At 37.9% G+C, this 26,655-nt stretch overlaps 1 protein-coding gene across 1 annotated transcript in view; it reads left to right on the top strand.

Annotated features, from left to right (window-relative positions):
• The window catches only part of LOC122796791 (dynein axonemal heavy chain 5-like), a 2,204,633-nt gene that overhangs the window by 1,342,798 nt on the left and 835,180 nt on the right, over window positions 1–26,655 (top strand). Inside the window, exons 50-51 of the mRNA XM_044065521.1 lie at window positions 1,420–1,587; window positions 15,117–15,323. Coding sequence (XP_043921456.1) covers window positions 1,420–1,587; window positions 15,117–15,323 — 375 coding nt within the window. The remainder of the gene's footprint in view (window positions 1–1,419; window positions 1,588–15,116; window positions 15,324–26,655) is intronic.

Genomic DNA, 26,655 nt, shown 5'->3' with positions numbered 1-26,655 from the left:
GAAGGCAGCTAGGCAAGGTGAGCAGTTGTTGAATTCTTGGATGAACTGTAGCAGGTACAGGCTGCACAGAATGCAAAGTTATTCTTCCTAGCTTCAGATCATTATCAATAGCACATCTTGAGTACTGAGTACATAGTGAAATCAGCTAAGTGAAAGCCATCAGAATACTAGATATAATAAAATGGCTAACAGAAACATTGCATGATGGTTCAGTGCAAAGCATTAGGGCTATGAGTTGATAATCAGCACCATTCTGTTGTTCTGGGTTTGATACCCATAATCTACATTTGCTTACTAGGTTACTCTTTGCAAGTCACTTAACCAGACAGAGATTCTGAGTTGCCCCTTAAAAAAGGTATGTGTGCCTACTGGGTTTATCCAGTGAAGAAATCAGTTGGAAAAAAAATAATACAGAAACTGTGGGAAGAGGGACTGCTTATTTCATGGAAGAAATGAGAGAAAATGTATACAAAACAGAAAGAAAAGCCATCTGAAATGAATGAATGAAGTCGGAGAGGACAGTATCGTTCAAAGGATGAGATATAGAAAATAAGAGGACATAGTTTGCAGGTAGAGAGAATGCAATGGAGATAATAAGAGGAACGATATTTCACAGGCTCATGTTATGCCGATCAGCTTCTGAAAGGCTTGGAATGAAACAGTGCCATGGCATAGAGGGGTAAAATGGCTTGGTTATCTGAGGTGCTGGCAGGAAGGGATGAGTGCGCCTGTCCTAGGGGAAGAGCATTTGTCTAGGTTATCCCTATGGGGAGGCATGTCCAGAGAGGGGAGTAGCCCTTGAATGTATCTCATCAATGGTGGGGGAGGGGGGAGGAAGCGTTATGTCATAAATGAAAAAAAGCATCCTGTGGAAGCAGTCAATGATATAACCCCTCCCCCCCAAGACACCTTTACATTCCATTGTGGCTCCAGCCTTAGAACACAGATAGTCCAGGGGTTTTAGGAGAGGCTAGTATATCCAACGATTGAAGGGGGCACCGAGGCAAGTCTGTAAGAATTAAGAAGAAAGGTAACAAAGAAAGAGAATATTTGGAATGAAGATCAATAGTGGAATTTAATAAAGCATCTAAAAAACATGGATCACATTAGTAGGGTGTAGGTAAAAGCAGGACATTAGTTAAAAAGGCATTGTTACTTATTTGCTAACCAGAGTATCTTACAGATTTGGAAGGACAAATATCTGTTGGTAGATCATTTGGCTTACCTTTAAGCACTTAATCCAGCCCTCATCTACCCATCCAATACTCCAGCGATGATCACTCTTTCAATATATCTGTCTAGCTGGTTTGTATCCTTAGTATAAATGAAGCACTTATATTTAAAATGTGTTTAATTTTGTACATTATGTGCTATAATAAAAATTATATGAAATATAATTGTACTACTTCTTAATTTCAGGTACCTGAGTATACATATCCTAAGGATTCAGTTCCAGAATATGCTTCCATCTTAGTTCCTAATGTCGACAATGTTCGAACTGATGTCCTGATGCACACAGTAATGAAACAAGGGAAAGCTGTTCTTCTGATAGGTGAACAAGGCACAGCAAAAACTGTAATGATCAAGGTATGTTACAGATATATGTACAGGAATGGTTCAAAATCACAATTTTTGTCAAGTAAGTTTATATCGTAACGTATTATACTTTTGAAAACAAAGTAAAAACAAAGTGACATTTAAGATAAGAAGTGTATTAATATCAGCTGTCATTTTTTTTTGAAAAACAAGGAGCAGAATAAGGATAAAAACAAACAACGATCAAATATAGTGGGTCGCTGTAAAGTTAGCAAGGAGGGTTAGGAGTTTGGCAGTGGATTATCAGGAGATGGGCTACAAGGTATCATTTCTGGAGGTTTTTCCCATGCCAACAAACAAGACAGGAATGACAGGATCAGAGTCTATAATACCTCGCTGCAGGAGGGGGTAAGGGGAGACATCATGAGTCCACAAGGGTTGAGCAGAAAACTGATGTAGGACGAGTTATATCTAATGTAGAGGGTTAATTTTAGACTGATGAGTGCTTCCTCACTGAGCAAGGGGCTCAGAAAGTATCTAGCTAATTTTGTGCCCTTAAGCTGAGGATAAAGGTTGTGGAGCCATAAGTTGTAAGTAAATGATGACAATAGTGGGAGACAGGGTACAAACAGGAGCATTAGGAAGTAAGGGGGTAGGAATTCAGGCTTAGGCATACCTCTCAACCACTAAGTGCAATAAAGCTGGAAAAAGCCAAAAATAATGGGGAATGATGGGGGAGACAAAGGCCTGAAATTAGTAACAAATTTTAAATTGCTATTATAAACTTAAAGTTGCTAGAATAACAGGGTTTGTATTAGCATAAATATTTGAAGGATATAGAGTATAAAACTCAAATATATATCTTTATTTAGTAGCTTCAGTCTTCATTGATATGCTGAAACACACACACACACACACACACACACACAGTTAAAAGGAACAGACCAAAAATCTGAGGCAAAAATTTGGACAGTTGGCAAAAATATGGATAGTTGAGAGATATGGGCTCAGGTGAAGAATAGTTCACTCAAGGTAAATCCAATGTCCAGGAGTGAACTGTGATGCTGTACAGTACAGGAGCCTGTGATCGGAGATGTTGGAGACAGGATATCCAAGGAAGGGAAAGTGGAGATTTTTTCAGCATCACTTAAGGGTGCCTGGAATGGAGTAAGGTTAGAAAATCAAAAGGCTATGGGGAGAAAGAGAGGGAGAGAGAGCGGGGAAATAGAAATGGTATATATGAGGACTGGCATCTCCTTACAATGACCGAGGAGGATGTATGGGCTATCACCAGGATGTGACAGAATAATACTACTGCACTGACCCTGAGACTGGAGGCCATTGGCCTGAGAAATAGTTGCTGGTCCAGTTCTACCATCCACTGGAAACTCCAGTGGAGGGAATGACAGGTTGGAGTTAGGAGGAGGTTGCAGAAGTACTTTGCATACAGCATTAATTACAGATATTCTTGGCAGTTGCATTAATATCATTGTTGTTGTTGTTTGTCTTTCGGCTTTTCCCAGTTAGGGGTCACCACAGCAGAACTCCGGTCCGCTAATGATCGGCAGTTGTTTTTTATGGTGTCAAGTTGCCAGCCCAATGCCCAACCTTCAACAAAGGTACGCCCATTCAACGCATGTCTTTTGAATGTCCACTCGACCTCAGGGAGGACATGCAGACTCCACACAGAAGGCACTCCCAACCCAAGCCGAGAATCGAACGCGAGAACCTCTTGCTGTGAGGCAACAGCGCTATCGCTGCACCACCACGGTATCCTAATTCCTTAATCAGGGATGGTTTTGTCTCCTTCCCCTGGTGGATTAAGAAAAAAATGTAAGTCTACGTTAAAGGAAGAGAAATCTTATCTGGGCTGGAAAATGTTCTCATAGCTAAAACTGGTAAAATTTGACTGCACTCAGTTTGTGGGCCAAAGAATTACAGTTCAGACCTTGAAATGATTATCAGAATCATATGGACTTCCAAGATAACTTATTTCCATCAAGACTGAGGAGACCTAAGAGAAACAGTAGCACCCTTACAGCTTAACTGTTTGCTGGGGATACCACATGAAAAACATTGGAAGAGATGTAGGATACCGACAAATAAGAAAAATTTGACAATCTCAGACGTCAGTAAAATTAGCACAGCTCAGAAAGTGTCAGGTCCTTTTGGGTAGCCATGCTGGCCTGTTTTGGAAAGCAGTACAGGATCTTATATTGCAGACACTGCAGCTGATACCTCTAAGGCAAACGCTGATATGGGGACAAACGCTGCTATGGGGTCAAAGCCTTTCAGCCTATTGTGCAGCCATATCACAGAAGTACTGGTACCAGCTGGCTCTGCTGATGCTGTTGCTAATGGCATAAACTCACCTCTCTGTCTGGACAATATCTACATTAAATGTACCTCTCATTTTAAGGTGGTCTTTGTGGAACCAGACTAAACATATCATCTCAAATAATAGTCTACATCCAGCACGTCTGAACTTAGCCTCACCTGTCATTGCTAAGCACCTTGTCCATGTAGTTAACCTTTTCCTAACTACAGATGTTGTCTTTCTCTTAAAACACTCTGCAATAATTCCAGTAGCTGAGGTAGCCTGCTCCCTGCTGTGAATTACTTCAGGACCATATCCAGCCTGTGGATAATTGTCATAATTATTTATGAACAGTGTGCAAGCATGGGATTCTGGCACATATGGTGTAGCATGAGTGCAGTATAAAGTATTGCAAACACTGTTTATGCAAATATTGAAAAAGCTTGCCTTATTGGAGTCATATTTGCTGACTTTAGTAATAACTTTGAGTCAACTGGTTGCACTTTGCGGGAGACAAAGCTCAATATGTGGTCTCAGAGAAGACCTCTACAGTGGATGAAGAGGTACCTGTATATATGAACTACTGAAAATTATAACAAGTGGTATAGGCTCAAATCTAGACACGCTTCAGGTGGATGTCCCTCAGAGATCTGTCCTGGGGCATGTTTTCTTTCACTGTTCACAGACTAACTATTGTTTGACTTGTTAGATCTCTGAAGCACACTTTATGCAACTGATCTGTTCATATTAAGAAGGAACATCTGCTAATGTGGTTCAGAAGCAAATACAAGCAGAATTTAACAAACAGTGTGGTTGAAGCATGAGTAACAGTTATTCTTAACTTCATCAAGACTGCTGCAATGCTTCTTGCCATTGGCCAAAAAATTAGCTGGCTGTTCACTTGACTGTTAAAGACCCATATGGCATTGCATTGCCAGTTAACAAAGTATCCACTTATAAGTGTCATCTCATTTGGTTGGATAAGATGCTTAAACAGTTGAAAGTGTGTTAAAATTTTCCAACTTTCTAACTCCAAAAGCAAGAGAAGGTCTTGGATGATCTGATACCAAGGTCTGAATATGCACTTCTTTCACTGTCATTAAACTCCGTATGATACTCATATATCTCAGACTGCGATAAATAAATAGTTTTGCTTTGCTTCGTGAAACAGGTTTGACATAGACCAGTTTTATTTACCTGGTCAAAATATAAATAAATTACTGACAACCATCTTGTTGTATTAACATCATTAGTAAAATGTGGGCATTAATGAAGTTACTATATATAATTCAGATTCACTGTTACAAGAATTCAAATAAATGCTGTATATGTTGTGTTAATAGATGTTTGTATTAATGGATGAGACCATTGTTTTTATTTACAAGTTAACATATAAGTAGACTACATTTTTTATACTAGAGTTGAGTCTAAAAACATTCATATTTAAAATGCTTTTCATTATGATTTTGACAGTATGTATTTTCCAGTGTAACTTATATTTTGTTTTTCGTATTACTATTATGATCTCAATAATCATATATTCTTATTTTAGTAACTTGAGACTTTAGCTATATATAACTGACTTTATTTTACTTGCTATATACTTTAACTGTTTTTCCTGCCTTTTAACATTTTCTTGAATTTATTTCTTCTATTTTTAAAGTGCTTGTGATAAAGTACTATAAGTTGAGATAAGCTGAATTTGCAGATAAAACAGTTGAAGCTGATAAGACCTGTATTATCATGCTGTGTGTGAGAGACATACCCTATCGTGTTTGCAGCAATGCACTGAACTCCTAAATTGCATATAAGCATGCTGTTAAGTGGACTGTTTACTTTAATATATTGTTTACTGGTTTTTATAAATACATTTTTATAGGGCAGAATCCGGAAAGGTTACAATGAGGGGTAAACCTGTTCTGCTTCTCACAGTGACCATTTCCAACTCAGAGACAACTGTACTGCAGTGCTGTCCCACAAAGAAGTGCAGCATGATAGGCTGTCTCTGTCGCCTGCCACAAATGTAAATGAGGCATTCTGGGGATCGGCCTATGCTAATTAGTCATGTGGTCTTCCCAGAAAAGCATGTGTTAAGTCATTTACACAGCTGATTGATTCAGAGAATCACTTAGCTGTGTAAGTTAGCTCAGTGAGCTGTATTAATGAACATAGCCAAAAGTTTGCATTCATTCATTACTTTCAATGGGTGAGATCAAATTTGAGCTAAATGTTGGGGAGCGTAGTGGCAAGGTAGTGGAGGTAGGGGGCATGTTAATGTGTGATTATGTATAGCTGAGTTTGATTGTAATCAGAGGGATGAGTGGCCTGTGGTGTGTGTGTGTGTGTGTGTGTGTGTGTGTGTGTGTGTGTGTGTGTGTGTGTGTGTGTGCATGCGTGCGTGCGTCCGTGCATCCGTGCGTGTGTGTTTGTGTGTGTGTGTGTGTGAGTGAGTGTTTGCCTGGGGTGGTCGCAGTAGGGGGGCAGTTAGGGGATGTGTGTGTGTGTGTGTGTGTGTGTGTGTGTGTGTGTGTGTGTGTGTGTGTGTGTGTGTGTGTGTGTGTATGATTGTGTGAAAGTACGTGTATGTGTGGGGAGACTACTATATTTCTATATTCTCCTCCAGCCTAACAAATCCTGCAATACTTGAGGAGAAGCTAAACACAATGGATACTCTTTATATCACACCCTAAAGGCATTAAAAGACTAAGTACTAGACAACAGGGATACTATATTGCATCCCAAAAGGCCTAAAGAACTTAAAAAGATTCAAGATCTGTACCCTCGGTAGTCACCAACAGTTTTTTTAGGTGAGCTTTAGTTCTTACACTACCACTTGATACCATGGATACTCTTACTTATTATCAATGTCTTTGAAAAAATTAATAAATAAAACAAGTTAAAGTAAAAGGGAAGGGGGGATTGATTGCTGCACCCTTGAGATAGACAGCAGCTTACCAAGCCAGAGCCTTAAAGGCTTGTGGGAGTTGACATAATAGGGTTGGGGTTGGCATAATGGTTAAGGCATTTATCTCAGAGACTCAGGGTGCCTAGAAGGGCAGTTAGCAGGCTACTTACCTATAGTCTGCAATAATTATATATACTAACTGGTGAAAGCCAATATCACACTGTTTGCTATACTATAAGAAGTATGAAACTCCAAATGTCTTGGCATCATCATTCACTGATTGCAACAGTCCATGCCTTATAAGCAACAGGGCATGTATAAGAGGCAACTTCAGAAGCATTCTAATTTTAAACTATTACTTCAACCCAGTTAAAATGTTAATACAGCAATAGGTCTAGCATCATGATGCACTTTACAAACAATAATAGGAATATAAGGCTAATATGTAGCATTATTGACTGACTGCCAGGATCCAGGATTTACAATGACAGAGACAAAAATAAGAACATACATCAGGAAGTCGGTCAACTCAGGAACCATTAGTGTAGCTTGGGTGGGGAGAAAGGGACAACTACTCTTACTGTAAAGTGTTGAGGGGCATGACAAGTCGATTCCGATCTTTTGTCAATGCAATACTGGCTTTTAAAAGCCGGTATTGTCTTTGAGGTCAAACCTGAGTGCTGTAGATCTCCATGTGTAGTCTAAATTGTAGCAACTGCTTGCTACAATTTAAAAGTAAACAAATATATATTTTTTGTTTCAACTAAAACCTGTGCTCCTTAGTGATCCATGAAGGCAGGTTATAAACTGTAGCAATTGTTTGTTATGTTTGCTAAGTTTGTGGAAAACAATTTGCTACTGTTTAAAAAGTTTTTTTATTTTGTTAACTAAAATATGAGTGCCATAGCGCTCCATGTAGGCAATATATAAACTGTAGCAACTGTTTGCTACATTTGTACCAAACAGTTTGCTACAGTTTAAAAGAAATTGGGTTGAGGGAGGGTTGGAGCAGGGCACAGAAATTATACCTGGACAGGAGGGAGGTGTTGTATTGTCCATCTGGCCACCTAGGTTGGTGTGCCAGTAAAAGGAACACAGATTTTTTTTTTTGCTCTTCAGTGGAAGAGCTGGGGGGGCATAGATCTAACTGTAATAAGCCAATCACTTAAAATGTATGGATTGGCTTATTACACTGAAGTGCTTTTTTTTTGCTCTTCACTTGAACAGTGGAGGGGTAGGATGTAGGTTCACAACACTGGCCTAGGGCTAGTTCAACCACCTACACTTCTGTCAGGTACAGGTAAGAAGTATGTCAGTGTTAATGTGTTTTTATATGTGATTGTAGCAACACAATACATGTGCTGCCCAAATGCTTACCACAGAAAAGTGCTGATTTGCACTTGTGTAATTATGGACAATTCGGAGATATGCAGCTTAACTGATAATGAGGTATTTTTCATTGCACCTAGCATATCTCTGAACTACATTTCCACAATCTCAGAAACAGTCCCTTTTGGCCATAATTCTTACCACTGATGGAGGGGTTCTTTCTGAATCCTTGGGATAACATTACTATGTCTCTCAAACATAATTTTCTAACTTTGCTGTCATTAATATCCTGTTGAAATAAATTGTAGCTGGTTTACTTCAGAAATTAAGTTGTCTAACTATTGCATAAGTAATAACCTTAATTAAATTGTAATTAAACACTTTATAAATGTATAGTTCACAAAGCACTATTTCTTTAAACAAACTTTTTCCAGAGACCTAGTAACTTGATTGTAATCGTCTGGAGACACAGATGGCCTTCCATGGAGAGGAGTGTGGTAGTAAGCACTATTTATGTGGTTTTATTTCATCATTAAATATTTGAGATTGTATTTTCTGCTTACCAGATGGTGCTCTGCTGGTAAGTTTTACTGGGGAGAGCAGCACTGAGAAGGTGCACATCAGGGAAATGTGCTACATTCTCACTGAACGTAATATATAATTGCAACAATTAAACCTGACTCAACTCGACACTTCATGGCATGTAGTTCTTTTACTGAGTCATGTTGAAAGGCTCAAGGGCACACATCTTCAGGCTTGACATGAATTTAGGATTGCTTTTACCAACATTTGTTGACTTTCATAAGTCTTTTAGAAAATATGAGTGCCGTAGTTTTGTTCTGTATGATAGTTCCTACAGTGTCCTTTTCTTCTACTCTGTGCACTCACACTTTCAAACAGACTTTTTATTGGATTTTTAAAAGACATTAATAAACTAAATGGTGGAAAAATATATACCACCATTTTCTTTCTCTCTCTCACTTCAGGTCAATGTTAATTGTAACTCCACATCATCATACACTAGATGCAACATGACTGAACAACTGTGCACATATTTTGTCTTTACCGCTTTGTATGTTGAGTATTTGTCCTTATATCATATATTATTCTTATTGTAACTGCTATGTATGTGAAATTTTGTACTGTTTTAGTGTCAAATATGCTTTGTATGTTGAGTGTTTGGCCTTATATCATATATAATTCTTATTGTAACTGCTATGTATGTGAAATTTTGTACTGTTTTAGTGTCAAATATGTTTTTATATTGTCTTTTAAACAGTGGCTGAAATGGGTCCACTTCAGTCAGTCCACTATATTAGTTAATAAGCTTAAATGAATGAATTCATATATATATATATATATATATATATATATATATATATATATATATATATATATATAAGAGAGATAAATGTAAGAGAGAGAAAAATGTGCTATATATTTTCTCACCTAGTTTTCTAATCTCTTTTATATATACATTTCAGTGGCTGAAATTAGTCCACTTGGGTCAGTCCGCTATCCTAGTTACAGAAAACCAATGTCCACTGCACCCAAATAACAAAAGAAAAAAACAAAAAGTTCAGCAAGTCATGAAAGAAAAAGCCGGACCACAAACTCTTAGTGCTTTTGTTCGTTTAATCTTAAAACATGAACTTCCTCAGAATAAATACAACAATATTAAACCACCCTTATATACAAAACATGTGACAGAATGAGCCAATAAAAATACACTTGTAATAAAAATGTGTTAATAATTCAATCAATCCTTGAAAACAATGACTAAATACCAATAAAATGAAAACATCCATATAATAAATACACCATAAATATGTGTATTAAACACATAAAATGAGAGACCCTTTTAAAGTCTTTGTAACTGAAGGAAACATTTAATGTTTATGGTTTCATTCAGTCCTGGCAAATAATCTGCTCTCAAAGCTATCTGCCATTTACTCTCCCTGCACTCTAATAGGGCTTTAAAATCACCAACTAGAGTACTGGAATCTACTTCATCCAAGACAAAAATTTAAACTTTTTGAAATTTTCACAAATCAAAGCATGACGTGCCAATGCAGTCGAGTTACCTCATTTGTTCCAAAAGAGCTCTGGAGGTTTGTACTCTAGCTGCCAATGATTTTTGACAATGTCAAGTTATATCCTCACAATTCAACAAATGTTCACACCTCTGGAGCCATAAGGGTTAGTGGGGAAATATAAACAGCAAAGTATCCAGCTCAAACAAATATTTTCTGCAATATCTTCATTAGATTCCAAGTCTCAAACTGCATGCTGTAAGTCATAATAAACACAGCATATCTTAATATTCTAGCATTTCGTAAATGATTTACGACAAGAGTAACCACTCAAGCTACACACATAGTGTCAGCAACATTTTGTTTATCCATCTGTAAACTTTCACATGAGTCTAAGCAATTCCGTCTGTGTTACTTGGTTGTTGAGATATTTTGAAAAGCAGGAAAATTATGAAAATTATGACAATACAAACAAATAGTGCATGATCAGCAGTTAAACACTTGTCCCATGCTAAATGGAAACTACATTGAGATAAGTAACATCCACCTAAGTGGGGGCTATGCCCCCCAAATTAATATACCAACAGCGAGATCACACTACAGTTGAAAAAAAAGCATGTTGGCCTTGGCGTGAATTCCATTTAGAACTGTTTAATTACCATGGTAAAACGCTGATGTTCAGGTTTCCGTGACTTTGTGATGTTTGTCTTGGGATTTTAGTCTTCATATATATATATATATATATATATATATATATATATATATATATATATATGTGTGTGTGTGTGTGTGTCAACATGCTGCTGTGCTTACAATGAGATTAAGTTTAGGGGGCAAGCCTTCTTACATCCCCATCCATCCCCCAACATCCCCTGCTAAATATTTATTCCAAAATTAAGGTTGCACAATCCCCAAGGAAAGGGTATATCCCCTCAACCCTGGGAGTTACTGAGTTTGAACACCTTTCAACCATCTTTTTTGTTAACCAAAGCTTGCTGACAAAACAGAAGTTGACATTAAGGAATTTTGATGACCAAGTTAGTCACACTAGGCTAGTTGACTCTTTTCAGGGGAGCCTCAAGGAGGTATTTATACTACTAGGGGATCTTTGGCCAGGGTACTGGAGAACTTCTGAAAACAAAAAAAGCACCAACTCTTTTATTTCACTATCAGCCGGGTACCTCAGCCATTTGCCTTAACAGGATTTAAAATACAGTTCAAGTGATTTGCTTTTATACTGGTACAAACCCATTAACTTTATTTAACAATCAATTAATTTATCAGTTATACATTCAGTTTAAATCAATACATTTTAATATTCCATTTCATAATAGTTTATCAGTCTCTGATTTAATTATAACTTATCAAAAATTATACCTAAAAGCAGACATTTACTTCTTGAGTCAATCCTTTAAGGGCTAGTGCTCTGTAATTTAATATTAATTTAATTTCTAATCCAGTTAACTTATTTAAATAGTCACCTTCCCTAGGAAGATAGGGTTGTGCTAATACACAGAAAAATAAACCTGTTTCTAATCTCCAATGCATTTAAAGAAAATATTCTGCTACTGGACTTATTACATTTTGATTTCTTATATCCCCTAAGTGTTTCAATATATGGACTTTCAACTTGTGTTTCATTTGACCCACATACCAAGCAGGAACTGAACAATTGCATCCTATAATATATACAACTCTCTTTGATTCACAATTAAAACCAACATTAGTTATATACCTTCTCTCACATATTCTGTGCTTTATATTTGTGATTTTGGACAGAAATGTGTGTATGTGACAATATTTTACCAATGTATTGAATAATAATGATTATAAGATCATTATGAAAATAATACAAAAAAGATTTGAAACTAAAATGGAAAATATTATGGAAGATAACATATATAGTATAAAGGGGAAAGGTTGTCAAGAATTATTAATGATAGAGAAATTATGGATGATATTATGAACAGAAAAGAAGAATCACAAATCATGATAGGGGATGTTAGTGAGGTGTTTGATACAATTGGGCATGAAATCTTATGGGTACTTATGAAAAATATAAAATAATTGAAAACGTATTATGTATGTATGTTAGCATTTAGTAATAATAAAGTACAAATACTTGTAAATGGCTGGTTAAGCCAAGCGGTACATATGAAGAGTGGTGTTAGACAGGGGTGTCCAATGAGCTGTATACTCTTTGAATTAGTTATGAATATGACAGTGTGTGAAATAAATTACAAAACCAAGGAGGCAGGATATATAACACCCGAAGGGTTAAGAACTCCATTTTTGCTAACATATGCAGATGACATTACAATAATTGCAAAAAAACAAAATTTGGATAAAAGAAGTAATAATTTACACAAATGAGTGTCTAGAGATGACATGGATGCTTTAAATAAAGAGAAAAATAAAGGTTTAGGTGATGTAGTAAAGACTGGGTGCATATATTTTTCAATGAATTATAGTTTTCTTTTATTTACTTAATTTTTTTTTATTTTCAATTAAAATAACATTTATATAATATTTTAAATATAATTTTAAACAACTATATACAATATTTACAATAGGCTGACTTTCAGTTATATACACTGTATGTTATTAAATATAGAATTAACAGAATACATTTTTTCTGTTAGGTATAAAATTTGGGAATAGAGATGCAAGTAATAATTCAAGGGGAAAAACAATAGAAGAAATAAAGCAAACATTTCTGTTCTGTAGAACATATAAATTATCATTCAGGAAAAAAGATGTATTTGATAAATTCAGTACTGATGAGTAAATATCATACTTAGCAAGTGTATTTATGTTGCCAACAGCATTTGAGGAATTATTGTAGGTAATGTTTTAATTTATATGAGTTTCTAAATTAAACCCAGTAAAAAGAGGACTTTTGTATATAAATAAAGATGAAGGAGGTTTAGGGTTAATTAACCAAGTGATATATGCTGCTTCATTACATTTTTTACAAATTATTAAAGTGGATAAATGAAAAATAAGAGAGGTTAATAGTAAAACTGTATAAATATAAGTATGATATGTTTTGGGGTATGGTAAAAAAGAGTAAAAAAGAAAAAAGTGTATAAATAAAGAAATAAAATGTTACCAAGAAAAATACTTTTGTGGAAAATAAAAGTTGATGATACAGAAAAGTATGGCATAAAAGGTAATAATAAAACATTACTATGTAAAACCATGGGAAAATTTAACAGATGAAAAAAATTAAAGCTATAAAATAAGAAGCAAATGGTGTAATCAGAGAGTAGAATATCAAGATTTTTTGTGGAGACTGGTAGTAGATAAATTGTCAGTAAAAGTAAATATGACATATAAAAAGAAAAGTGATACAATATGTTTACACTGCCAAGAAGAAGAAACTATGGAACATGTGTTTTTGAAATGTAAATGAGTAAAAAAGTTAAGGGGAAAACTATGTAAAAAAGTTTTTTTTAAGATATAAAAATGTATAAAATAAGCATATATATGATTAAACATGGATATCATAAGAACATGTTAAAAGAAGAGATTAAAAGTTATTCTATGTTTTATGGGTTATATGGACTGAAAGAATAAATGAAATTATGTTTAATGGTAAATGTATTTTAGAAACAATATTAAGTAAAATCAGATGGTGGTTATGGAAAAAGGAGTGGGTTGTCTAATAAGGATGAACATTTTGCATGATTGTAAAGGAAATTATGAATATGTGTAAACAGATTTGTATATTTATATATTTGTATATATGTAAATATCTGTAAATATGTAAAGAGTTTGTAAATAAGAGTTATTTCTGTATACAACTAAAGGACCCTTACTCTTTTCAATAGATGCCATGGAATATTTTAGATCCACTTGAGATACCACCAACTCAAGTAGGTGGGGCCTTGGTTTTAATGTCTCATCCCAAGGACGGGACTCTTAGGAGTACAGCACTGGAATATCAGCAATTGATCTAATTGCTGTGGGAAAAATAACCCGTGTGTGTGTGTGTGTGTGTGTGTGTGTGTGTGTGTGTGTGTGTGTGTGTGTGTGTGTGTCATACCTCTCAACCTTCAATTGCCAAAATGAGGAACACTAGCCATCATAATGTGGAACAAATTGGCAAAATGTGGAACATTTACTAACTGCTTACTAACAACTTCAACAAGGAAGGTCATACAATAGTTTAAATATGCTAGTTTTACTTATAAAAAGATATTTTACTGAATTAGTATGATTCATTTCTATTTACCATGGATATCAGTTTATAAAAAAATCCTAACACTTAATGTATGACAGACCCTTTCACTGTGGAACTTTGAGGAGCATGATGCTTTTAAGACCCCAAATGAGGTATGTTCCTCATAATGAGGTATGTTCCTCATAATGAGGTACACTTGAGAGGTATGGTGTGTGTGTGTGTGTGTGTGTGTGTGTGTGTGTGTGTGTGTGTGTGTGTGTGTGTGTGTATCATACCTCTCAACCTTCAATCTCCAAAATGAGGAAAAGTAGCCTTCATAATGTGGAAAAAATGGGCAGCATGTGGAACACTTACTAACTACTTCAACTAGGAAGATCATACAATAGTTAAAATATGCTAGTTTTACTTATAAAAAAGATTTTTTACTGAATTAGTATGATTCATTTCTATTTACCATGGATATCAGTTAAAAAAGAATCCTAACACTGAATGTGTGACAGATCCTTTCACTGTGAAAATTTGAGCAACATGATATTTTTAAGACCCCAAATGAGGTATGTTCCTCATAATGAGGTACACTTGAGAGGTGTGGTGTGTGTGTGTGTGTGTGTGTGTGTGTGTGTGTGTGTGTGTGAGATATGGTTAAGAAACAGTTGATTTTAAACGCTTTTCATTTGAAATTATAAAAGAAATAATAGATGGTCAAAGATTAAAGAAAATAGTTTTAAAATGTTCTAAAAACTTTATTAATGAAACAAGAGATGGATTTGTTAACAAATAAAGCTTTTTTTATTTTTTTTTACTTTTTAGGGTTATATGAGCAAGTATGATCCTGAAGCACATTTGACAAAAAGCATGAACTTCTCTTCTGCCACCCTTCCAAATATGTTTCAGTGGAGCATTGAAAGCTACATTGACAAAAGAATGGGAACAACCTATGGACCTCCGGCAGGAAAAAAAATGACTATCTTCATTGATGATATTAACATGCCTGTGATCAACGAATGGGGAGACCAGGTGAGGCGTAGTGCTCTTCCTTATGACTCTTTTAAAAAAGTCTATGTATATATGCTCATGTAGTATTTTTAACCCAATATAATTCATTTGGGTATTAACATGCAAATATAAATCCAGTAAACTGTGAAAATTGTGATTGCTATCTGAACTGTGAGAGGCCTTGATGGCTCATTGCTATGATGCCTTTGGGGGAGTTGCACAAACAATCTCCATTCTTTCTGTACTCTGGCATGTGATTCAGAGACATGCTAGTAAATGTAATTGCTGTACAGTTCGTCAGGAACTTTTTTGATATTAAGCTTAGAAGTGAAATATACATGGAACAGCATGTGTCAGTAGGTGGCTGAGATCAAATTCTTGCATGTCACGTGCCCAGATCACAAGACACCAAGGAACAGATGGCTGATGGCTATTTTCTGTGGGAAATCACTGCTGATGTGATTTCTAAGTGTGCACTGACAGTGATCCTTTTCTTTTGGGAGATTTTCTCCTTTGTGTTTGTGCAGCTTTGAAGTTGGTTCAGAGTGTGTGGAGGGTTTCCTTCCCCCCACAACATGGAGGAGGAGTAGGAGAGGACTTGTATCCCTGATAAAAACACTTACTGATGGAAATTTCAGTCTTTAGTGTTTGGTGAATTTATTTTCAGGGTTTTTCGCTCCTCATCATATTGTTAGTTGAGGTCTCATAGGGGTAAACTGTTTAAAATGTCATTGGCCAAGTCCTGAAATGTGGAGACAAACTAACTAAAAATCCAGACTTACATATACAAATCAGAGACTGCCATTTATCAGAATATTTTCTTTCCTCTTAAGTATGTGCAGGAAAACTTGCCACTGCAAAAAAGAAGGTTAAAGGAGACGAATGATGTTTGATATTCCTGTATTTTGTCTTTTTTTTTGGTATACTCTCAACATTTCAATAGGGATCCTATCAAAGGAGAACCCATGTGTAATATGACTACGCTGGCAAGTTGCCACTTTTATTAAGCTGTTTTGCTTATGTCACACAGTTTGTTATGCACACAACTTGTTATGTGTCTTTAGCTATGTATGCATGACAGCATAATAGCACTGCAGATTAAAAGAACATTGCACCAGACCCCTTACCAATATGAGAAGAAGTGAGGGTAGTAGAAGAAACTAATAACACATACACACTTCTTTCATGTTTGAATGAAGGAAAAATAAACCATTTGTGTACATAATACTGAAAAAGCAAGTGAAGGAGTTAAATAAAAGCAATGCCCATGACATAAAAGATCTGTTTCCTTCCTTCATTTCTCAACCAACTTAAAAAAAAATACATATATATATATATATCTAAACATATATATATATATATATATATATATATATATATATATATATATATATATGTATATAGATAGATAGATACACACACACACACACACACACACACACACACACACACACACACACACACACACACACACACACACACACACACACACACACACACACACACACAATTGGGATATCCCATGTACTATAATGAATAATATCTGGTATAACAGAAAAGTCTGTTTCCAAGAGTAGTTGTCTGAAAGCAGAGCCCTGGGAGACAGCACCGTCTTGAGAAATTGTGCCACCATTCCTGACTGAATCTGTATGTTGTCCTGTCTGTTTGCCAGCTTGTCATCCAATGAGTTACATAAAGGTTTATATTTATCTGGATTAGTTTATCAATGATGCCAATGTGTGGGATATCATCAAATGCTTTTACTAGATCTATGTAGGTGTTATATACTACTGACAAATGTTAATCCAGAGCCCATGTGACTCTTTCACAAAAGTCAAACAGGTTAAGTAGGCAGGATCTGCCCTTGAAAAAGCTATACTGGAATGGAACAAGAGACTGTAACCTGCCAGTATCATTAGATATGAATTTCCTGTTGCTACGTTTTATTACTTTATAAATGAAGCGCTCTGCATTATAGCCACCACTTTATTATCCCTATGTTCAACACAACCAACATCATGATGTACGCAATAATTTTAATGTCTCATCTGAAGGATGGCATTTAAACACTTTCTTCATTTAACACTATTTGCCTTTCAGCTTTCATGTCGATAAATACAATATTTTGGGTTAGGATGTAGAACTATTTAGTGTGGCAACTAGAGAGCAAGCCACTGTATTTTCGTCCAAAAGTGGCTGATGAGGGTAAACATTGCATTTTCAAACTCCCTAGGGTAATTCAACGGCATGATATTGTGAATTCCAGAATTACAAGAAAAAACAAAAACAACTAAACTACAACAGAATAGTGAATGTTGCCAATTGCTGCTCTCCTTTACATTTGTTTTTTCAGGAGGCAAGTCTTCCTGCACCCCCTAATGTGAGTGGCTGCACCTTTCTGCACCCCTTATATATATATATATATATATATATATATATATATATATATATGGATCTACCTTAGTAGATCGACATGTTAAAAGAGCAAACACGAATTAACCGACCAGAAGATCGCAAAGTCACTTCGACGCCAGAAGATCGACAGTGCACACAAGCACGACATCGCACACACCGACACATCATACCAACAAACAAAACAAATCCCTATCCGAAACCCACACACACAACACAAGCACACCAAAATCCTTACAAACGAACACTAACCCATACATACACAACTATCTACAACCCTAACCCAAACCCTTACCCTAAGGTCCGTCACTATCGTACACTCACCTAACCCGTGTCTAACTCTAACTCACTTATCCCACCCCTACCCCTACAGACCACCAACATCGCACACTTACTTGCACCCTTACCTAACCCCGCCTAACCCTAACTCACTTATCCCACCCCTACTCCTACAGACCACCAACATCGCACACTCACCTAACCCGCACCCTAACCCTAACTCACTTATCCCACCCCTACCCCTACAGACCACCAACATCGCACACTTACCTTACTCGCACCCTAACCCTAACTCACTTATCCCACCCCTACCCCTGCAGACCACCAGCATCGCACACTTACCTTACTGCTTATCGCCCATCGTCATCACTACCGCATACTTACACATCCTTTCCCCATCACAGTGTTCTCTGCGTCGGTGTCTTCCTCCATTGGTCTTCTGCCTTGTCGATCTTCTGGCATCGGTGAAGTGACTTGCGATCTTCTGGCGTCGGTTAATTCGTGTTCGCTCTTTTAACATGTCGATCTACTAAGGTAGATCCATATATATATATATATATATATATATATATATATATATATATATTACACCAGGTCTGAAATCACTTGGAGAAAAAGAAATATTCCACAACACATTGATCATCATAGAATCATAGAATATACAAGGTAACTAGTCCCAGTAGCTATTTACACCTTGCCAGTACCTACACATAGAAGCAACAGGCCAGTCATACAAGAGGTGATTTGTGGGTACCCATCCAGTTATGTCTCCTCTGTGAAGGATGAAAGTATGCCCCATTGCTTAATTTGGAGTAGACTTTGTTCCAGAGAAGGGGTAAGTGCCATGTGACAAATCTGTTTCTTCACTATGTTTTATTTATTTGGTAAAGTAATTTCAGATCCCTGGTCCTAGTGCTGGGGTACAGTATGATTTGTGGTGATATAAGACATCTTGGACTATTGGATCTCTAATGACTTAAAGGCTAGTCACATATCATCCTGCAGAGTCAATAGAACACTGAATAAATTGCCAGTCTCTCCTGTTAGCTCTTGTCTTTTAGGTTTGTGATCATTTTGTTTATGAGCCTTTGGAGTCTTGCCATTTGTTTGGTATGCCGATTAAGATACATACCAAAAGGGGCACTGCAGTCAATAATAAGTCTGGTCAATGTAGGATACAGATGGTTAAGAACTTTCTTGAATGTAGATGAAATACCTTTTGCAATCAGCTGTGTCAGGTAAAAAAGACTTTCTAACCACTGTTGCAACATGACGTCAAATCACATTGTGGAAACCAGATGGCTTAATGGTTAAGGTCTTTGCCTCCCATGGCAAAGTACAAAGTTCAGTCCTGACCTCTGGCCAGTGCTTGTTTGGAGTTTGCATGTTCTCCCAGTGTCTTTGCAGGGTTCCTTCCACCTCCAAAAAAACATTCTGCTTCCATCTCAAACTCACCAATGAATGGAGCTGTGGGCAGGAACACAGACAGTTCATGGTGCTCTATAGGGGAAAGAGTTCTATAGAACAACCACTTTGAGCATATATTTTGTGGTGCACAGTATCTTCTAAATAGGAGAATATGGATTACAGACTGTGTATTGTGGCAGGGCTATTCACTTGATGGTGTAAAATACGGCTGTAGGTGATTCTGTCATGTTGCAACGTGATTGTCAAAAACAAGTAAATTATAGGTTCATAGGTTCATAGGTTCATACTAGGCTATCTGCCCTAGGGCATTTATAAGCCTAGCCAGAGTATGTTTGGCTTTCGCCACCCATTTTAAATTAATTTTGCTATGCCCTTTTTCGAGGTTAGTATACTGTGCCTCTGTCTAACAGTGACACAGAAGTGATACCCGGGGTAAACCTACGATCTCCCATCCACTCATCAAGATTCCTCTTGAAAAGAGTCAATGAGGGACTCTGCCTAACCTGGACTGGGATTTTATTCCAGAGTGAAGGGAGCCTCTGGGTTATGAATCTGTCCCTCCAGCATGTCCTATTTATTTCAGTGCTGAGGTTCAAGTCTCGAGCGTGTAGCTCTATGGGATTTGGATTTTTGAGGTGCAGTATGTCCCTTAATTCCGGTTGGACATGGCCTTATCGTCCAGGCACAGGTCACCTCTGAGCAGGCGGTATGCCACTGAGTAGAGCTGGAGTTTCTTTAACCGGGCAGCATATGGCATCTGTTTGAGCCCTTTGATCCTCTTGGTGAGGTACTTTTAGGGTCTTTCCAGTTGCTGCAGGTGTTTGGTAAGGTACATCCCAAAAGGGGCATTGTACTCAATTATGGGCCTGATGAGGGATGAGTAAAGAGGCACGATGACCTCCCCTAATCTAGATGTGAATCCCTTCATGATTAGGTGGGCTATATAAAATGTTTTTCTAACTACTTTGGCCATGTGGTTGTCAAATGAGAGATTGCTATCAACTTGGGTCCCCAGGTCCCTAATTACTTCTTCTGTACTTAATGGATTACCACCTATGTGGTAATTTGTGGGCACTTTGTTTTTGCCAAAGGGGATGACTATACACTTTTTGGCGTTTAGCTTGAGGCCATGGCTCTGGCACCAGTTGTCTGTTTCTACAAGGCCCTTTTGGAGGATGCTTGTGTCGGCTGGAGAGTCGATTATGGCGCCCAGTTTGCAGTCATCTGTGAACTTGGTCAGCCACAGTCCTTCCGTGTAGGCCTGTACCTCCGAGAAATATATACCAAACAAGAGAGGTCCCAGGACTGAGCCTTGTGGGACGCCACTTGTAACTGGTTTGGAGTCTGACATGGCTCCAGCAATTCTAACCATGTGGGTTCTGTCCTTGAGCCAGTTTGCAACCCATCTAGTGACATAGGGGTTTATATTTAAGCTGGTGAGCTTATCTATAATGCCCAAGTGGGGTATTGTATCGAAGGCTTTTGCGAGGTCCAGATAGGCTGTGTGGACCACCTTGCCTTCATCAATGGCCTTGGTGACTGTTTCAAAGAAGTCAACCAGGTTTAAGAGGCAGGATCTGCCCTTAACAAAGCCAAACTGGGTAGGATCCAGTGTCTGTAGGTCCCCAATATCTTTATTTATGAGGTCCATGATGATCCTTTCCATAGCTTTGCAGACCAAGCTAGTCAGGCTTATGGGCGATAGTTTCCAGGGTCCGTTGAGGCACCACCTTTGTGGAGAGGGACCACTGTTGCTGCACGCCACTCTTTGGGTACATATCCTGTAGTAAGGCTGAGATTGAACAGTAGTTTTATGTTTGGGTTTAGCTCTTCTTGGAGTTCATGTAGGACGCAGCCTGGGACACCGTCTGGTCCCATTGATGCTGTGTTTTTGCTTTGAGAGGGCGGCTCCCACCTGAGCATCTGAGATGTCAGGGGCAGCACTCTGCTGGGATAGATATTTGCCCTTTGGTGGAGAAGTTTGCGCTGAACCTGTCAGCTAGGATGTTGGCAATGTCTTTGGGATCAGTGTATTTTTTGTCATTTTGGACTAATTCTGACCATATCTGGGAATTCCCACCCAGGTTCCTAACATAACTAAAGAAAGCCTTGTGATTATCCTTAGTGTCCTGTGCAATTTGCTCTCAAAGCTGGCCTTTGACGATTTTATGAGTGCCCTTAGTTTTTTGCTAATACTGATCAGAGATGCCTTCCCTTTTTGGGATTTTGCTCTATCATGTAGTAGCTTCCTCCTTCTATTGTATAGTTTGTTTATGGCTGGGGTCCACCAGACAGGTCGTCTGCCTTTGGAGGATTGGGTCTTGGTTTTATTTGGGATTGCATGATCCATGCAGTCCTGAAGGTGTTCATAGAATGCATTTATAAAGGATTCTGCGGTCTGGGCCGTATTTTCCACAGGCCCGGGGGCTTTGAAGGATTCCACCTCAGTTTTGAGGAGTGTGAAATTTGCTTTAGAGAAGTTTTTCACTGTGGTTTTCTGGGCAGGCTGTGGGGTCAGGATGTGAATATCCAGTGAGATCAGTTCATGGTCTGATTTTACCAGTGAGGGATACACTTCTGGTCTGGAGCATAGAGTCCCCATGTTGGTGATGATCAGGTCCAGTATGTTTTCCTCTCTTGTGGGAGTGGTAACAAGTTGTTCCATAGCATTTGAGTTTATGAATTCTAGGAACCTTTGGGCAAGGGTGTTGGATCTAGAGTAATGCTCCCAATCTATGTTTGGGTAGTTGAAGTCGCCCAATATAATGGTGTTCGGAGAGACCTTCATATTTTCCAGTGTTCTCAGGAAGGCCGAGTGGGGTTCCTGGGTTTGGGAGGGTGGTCTGTAGCAGGCTATAAACTGGAAGGCAATTTTACCCACTGTTAGTTGCACATGGATAGTCTCTGATGCTTCGTGCTTTGCCACCAACCTAGAGGTGTGGGTATCTTTGATGAATATCGATACTCCCCTCCTTTTGTGGTTCGGTCCAAGTTTTGGGGCGAAAAGCATGGTATGAGGTATAACCTGGTAGTGCTGGGGTGCTCTCGGGACCCCTGAACCAGGTTTCTGTTACTGCACAGATATCGATGTTCTCCATGCTAAGGAGAGTTTCGAGTGCGTGCATCTTGAGGTTTAGACTTCTAGCGTTGAGTAGCATTACTCTTAGTTTCTTATCCCTTGTGATACCTATGGAGGTGGGTTTGTCTTTTGAGCCCTGCCTAAAAAAGGCACTATGGGGGTAGCAAGAGCCTTTGCCAATATCCGAAAGCCCAGGGTGACAGGTGCAAGCCGTCCCTAGCAAAGCATCGTGGCTTGTCGTGCATATCATCCCAAGCTGATAGGCATTGGATCCCCTTGAATGACACCAATACTTAAGCCAATTGTTGAAATTGATCATCTTGTCTTCATACTGTGGCATCATTCTTGGTGAGGGTAAGATGCTACTCAAGGTCAGGGTCATACCAGCCTGGGCTACATGCTCAGAGAGCTCCTCTATGTCTCTTTTCATGTAGTCCAGGGAGGTACGTCTCAGGTCATTCACACCAGCATGGACAATGACTGAGTCATATTTGTACTTGCCTTGGAGTGACCTGAGTGCTTGTGTTATGTGGCGGATCCTAGTGCCAGACAGGCTGCTCACCGTGACCTTCTCCTTGTTCAGCCTGGTGAGCTGGATGTCAGTGTGCCTGACGATAGAGTCACCTATTACAAGTGTAACAGGTGTGTTGTTTAGCCTTAAGGGCTGTGACTGTTCGGCACACTGGCTTTGTTTGATATGTGTTGCACGTGTTTTTTTTTGGGGTAGCGGTTGCTTGGGTGTCTGCTTTGGAGGTCTCTGCTGCTTAGGCAGATCTTTATTTAGAGCCCGAGTATGTTTTTGTGTGATTATGTGTTTGGTTTGCTGTCGTGGTAGGTCTATGTGAGACTGGAATTGTAGTGAGTGTGGTTTCCTTCTCCTCCTGACTGGTTTTGCCAGTACTGAGTTGAGAGAGCTTAGCCTCCAGTTTGGCTATATGGTTGCATCTCTCACATGTGTTGGAATTTGTTGGGAGGAGGAGAGGGTTGTCTGTGTACATGAGGCAGTTGTAACATTGCCTCAAGATTCCCATATTCACCAGCTGGACCAGAGAGGAGATTGACAACTGACCTTTGGACATGCTAGAATAATATTGGGAATTCCTTTATAATTGAAAACAAGGGCCAATGGGGAGCGAGGGTGTAGTGCTTTTAATTTTTAGTGCTGACTTATAATTGCTTTAGTGAGCAAGTGCCAGGTAACAAGTGCAATGTGTTACAGGTAACTTAAATGCAAAACGACAAACAGTAACTTTCTTTCAAGCAAAGCAAGGAAATAAGTACAGTAAGCAATGCAGATATCACTAGGGATCCACAGAAGCTGAGAAGCCGCTGCTTTTAGGTGGAATTAGCATTCCAGGAAATAACAAGCATACAAACAAAGCTAGATTCAGCAGGCCTGGATCTAGTCTATGCTACAGCAAACAAGGTGTACCAATTTCAGTAAGATACAGTTCAAATATTCAGGCACTATAAACCTTAACCAGAAATTCCCAGCTCAGAAGGGCAGAGTCCATCCTCTCCTCCCACAAGAGTGCAGACCACAAACCTTCTTAATGTAAAATAACTGGCCTGAAGCCCAAGTGCTTAAACCAGAGCTAATACACTTTAAGAATAACAGACACTGAGCTCTCAATCAGCAGTTCCCAACTTAGAAGGATGAAAGCTACCTGTCCTGTCACCACAGTGCATGCCACAAACCTTCCTAATGTAGAACAACTGGTCTGAAGCCCAAGTGCTTAATCCAAAAGACTTAGAATGATAGCTACACTTTAACCAAGTTACTACCAAGCAGTAATAAATACAACTGAATACTTTAAATAATGCCTGGAATAGTGCTCAAGTTATACAAACAAAGCTAGATTCAGCAGGCCTGGATCTAGTCTATGCTACAGCAAACAAGGTGTACCAATTTCAGTAAGAAGCAATTCAGATATACATGCACTATAAGCCTTCAACCAGAAATTCCCAGCTCAGAAGGGCAGAGTCCAGCCTCTCCTCCCACAAGAGTGCAGACCACGAACCCTCTTAATGTAAAATAACTGGCCTGAAAGCCCAAGTGCTTAAACCAGAATTAATACACTTTTAGAATAACAGACACTGAGCCCCTCAATCAGCAGTTCCCAACTTAGAAGGATGTAAGCTACCTGTTCTGCCACTACAGTGCAGACCACAAACCCTCTCAATGTAAAACTGGTCTGAAGCCCAAGTGTTTAAACTAAAAGGCTTAGAATGAGTTACACCAAGCAGTAATAAATACAATTGAGAACGTTTAAGATGATGCAAAAGCAAAATAAAGTAGGAAGAAACACAAGTACAGTAAAAGCAGAAGAAATTTTTTTTTTTTTTTTTAGAAAAGTAGCAAAAGCAGTAGTAAATACAATTCTCATGCAGTGCAAGCTGGCACACTTGAATATGTAGCAATATTCATCCACACGCAGTTTGAAAAAATGTAATTAAATTAAAAAGGACTAAAAACAAGTGCAGAAAGGGTTTATTAGGTAGAATGCGGTAAAGAGATGTCCTAGGGGAGTGTCTTAGATCAAATCTACAGTGGGGCAGGCACTGCAAAAGCCACCAAATTTAAACTACAGCCAAGAATAGGGAGGGGGGGGGGGTGGGGAAACAGTTTCAACACAGATGTAAGGAATGTGCAAATTATAAAAAAATATATATACTGTTTCTATAGATTTGCAGAGCAGTAAGACACAGATATCAAGCAGACAATTTAGCTCTATAATACAGAATAACACAGAAAATATACTTAGCTCTATAAACTTGAATATAGTTCTGTAAGGCTGTCTCAAACTAAGGTTCCAGTTTGAATACAGGTTGTTAATTAAAAGGAGACACAGCACTAGCTAAATTATATCAGCTGAAAGACAAGGCAGGAAATGAGGGGGGTGGGGGCAGTTTCAACACAGATGTAAGGAATGTGCAAATTATAAAAAAATATATATACTGTTTTCTATAGATTTGCAGAGCAGTAAGACACAGATATCAAGCAGACAATTTAGCTCTATAATACAGAATAACACAGAAAATATACTTAGCTCTATAAACTTGAATATAGTTCTGTAAGGCTGTCTCTCAAACTTCTGTCACTATTCCAAATCTCACCACAACAAACGAAGGTACCTAGATGATTGTTGGTTTATTTGGAGATGTGATCAAGAATATTTGTCAGAATTTGTTCAATATCTTAATTGCAATGTTTGGGGGATTGAATTTACTCAATGTACAATACCATCAAATCCAATATCTGGATGTTTGTGTGAACAGAAACAATGACCACACTTTAGACACAAAAGTCTTTAGAAAATATCCTCAATATAATATGTTATTGGATGCTAGCAGTTTACATCCCAAACATATTTTTCAAAACATCCCCAAGTCCCAATTTTTAAGAATTAAAAGGATCTGTTTCAATAAGGACAATTATGAATTTTTTCAGCAGGATCTTAAGAAGAGATTTCTTGCTCGGGGATATAAATATGGGGATGTAGTTTCAGCCTCCAAATGGGTGCAACAGTTTAATCGTGAGGATTTATTGAAATATAAGGACAAGAATATCTCTACGGTGACACCTATTAGATTTATTACAATTTTTGACAGAAACATTAATGTTATCAAAAGAGTGATCAATAATAATTGGAACATTTTGATGACAAATGCAAAATTTACTGATATTCTGCCCCAAGAATGTTTGTTTTCTTATAGGAGAGGTCGTACATTAGGCTCTTACTTAAATTGGTATAAGAGAAGTAGAAATCAAAATGTTGGAGGTATACAATGTACATTATCAGGAATTGAATTAAGGGGTTGTTTCCCTTGTGGTCACTGTTCTTTTTGTGTTCATATCAACAAGTCTAAAGAATTTTCTAGTAAAAATGTTACAAAATTTTTTGATATCAGATGTTTTGGTACCTGTGGAACCAGTTGGGTTATCTATTTGGTGACCTGTTCCTGTTTAGCTTTTTATATAGGTCAAACTTCGAGACCATTCAGAATTAGGATATCTGAACATTTGAGTAATGTTAGGAATAAATGTCGTACTAGTTCTTTATATAAACATACTTTGATGCATACTAATTCCAAATTCTATTTTCAGATTATTGATGTTATTAGGGGGGGTTATAGTGATAAACCTGGTTGCCA

This window comes from Protopterus annectens, chromosome 3.part0, assembly GCF_019279795.1.
Source record: "Protopterus annectens isolate FY-2018-M chromosome 3.part0, PAN1.0, whole genome shotgun sequence".
Taxonomy (NCBI): domain Eukaryota; kingdom Metazoa; phylum Chordata; order Ceratodontiformes; family Protopteridae; genus Protopterus; species Protopterus annectens.
This window is presented reverse-complemented; position numbering and strand designations above follow the sequence as displayed.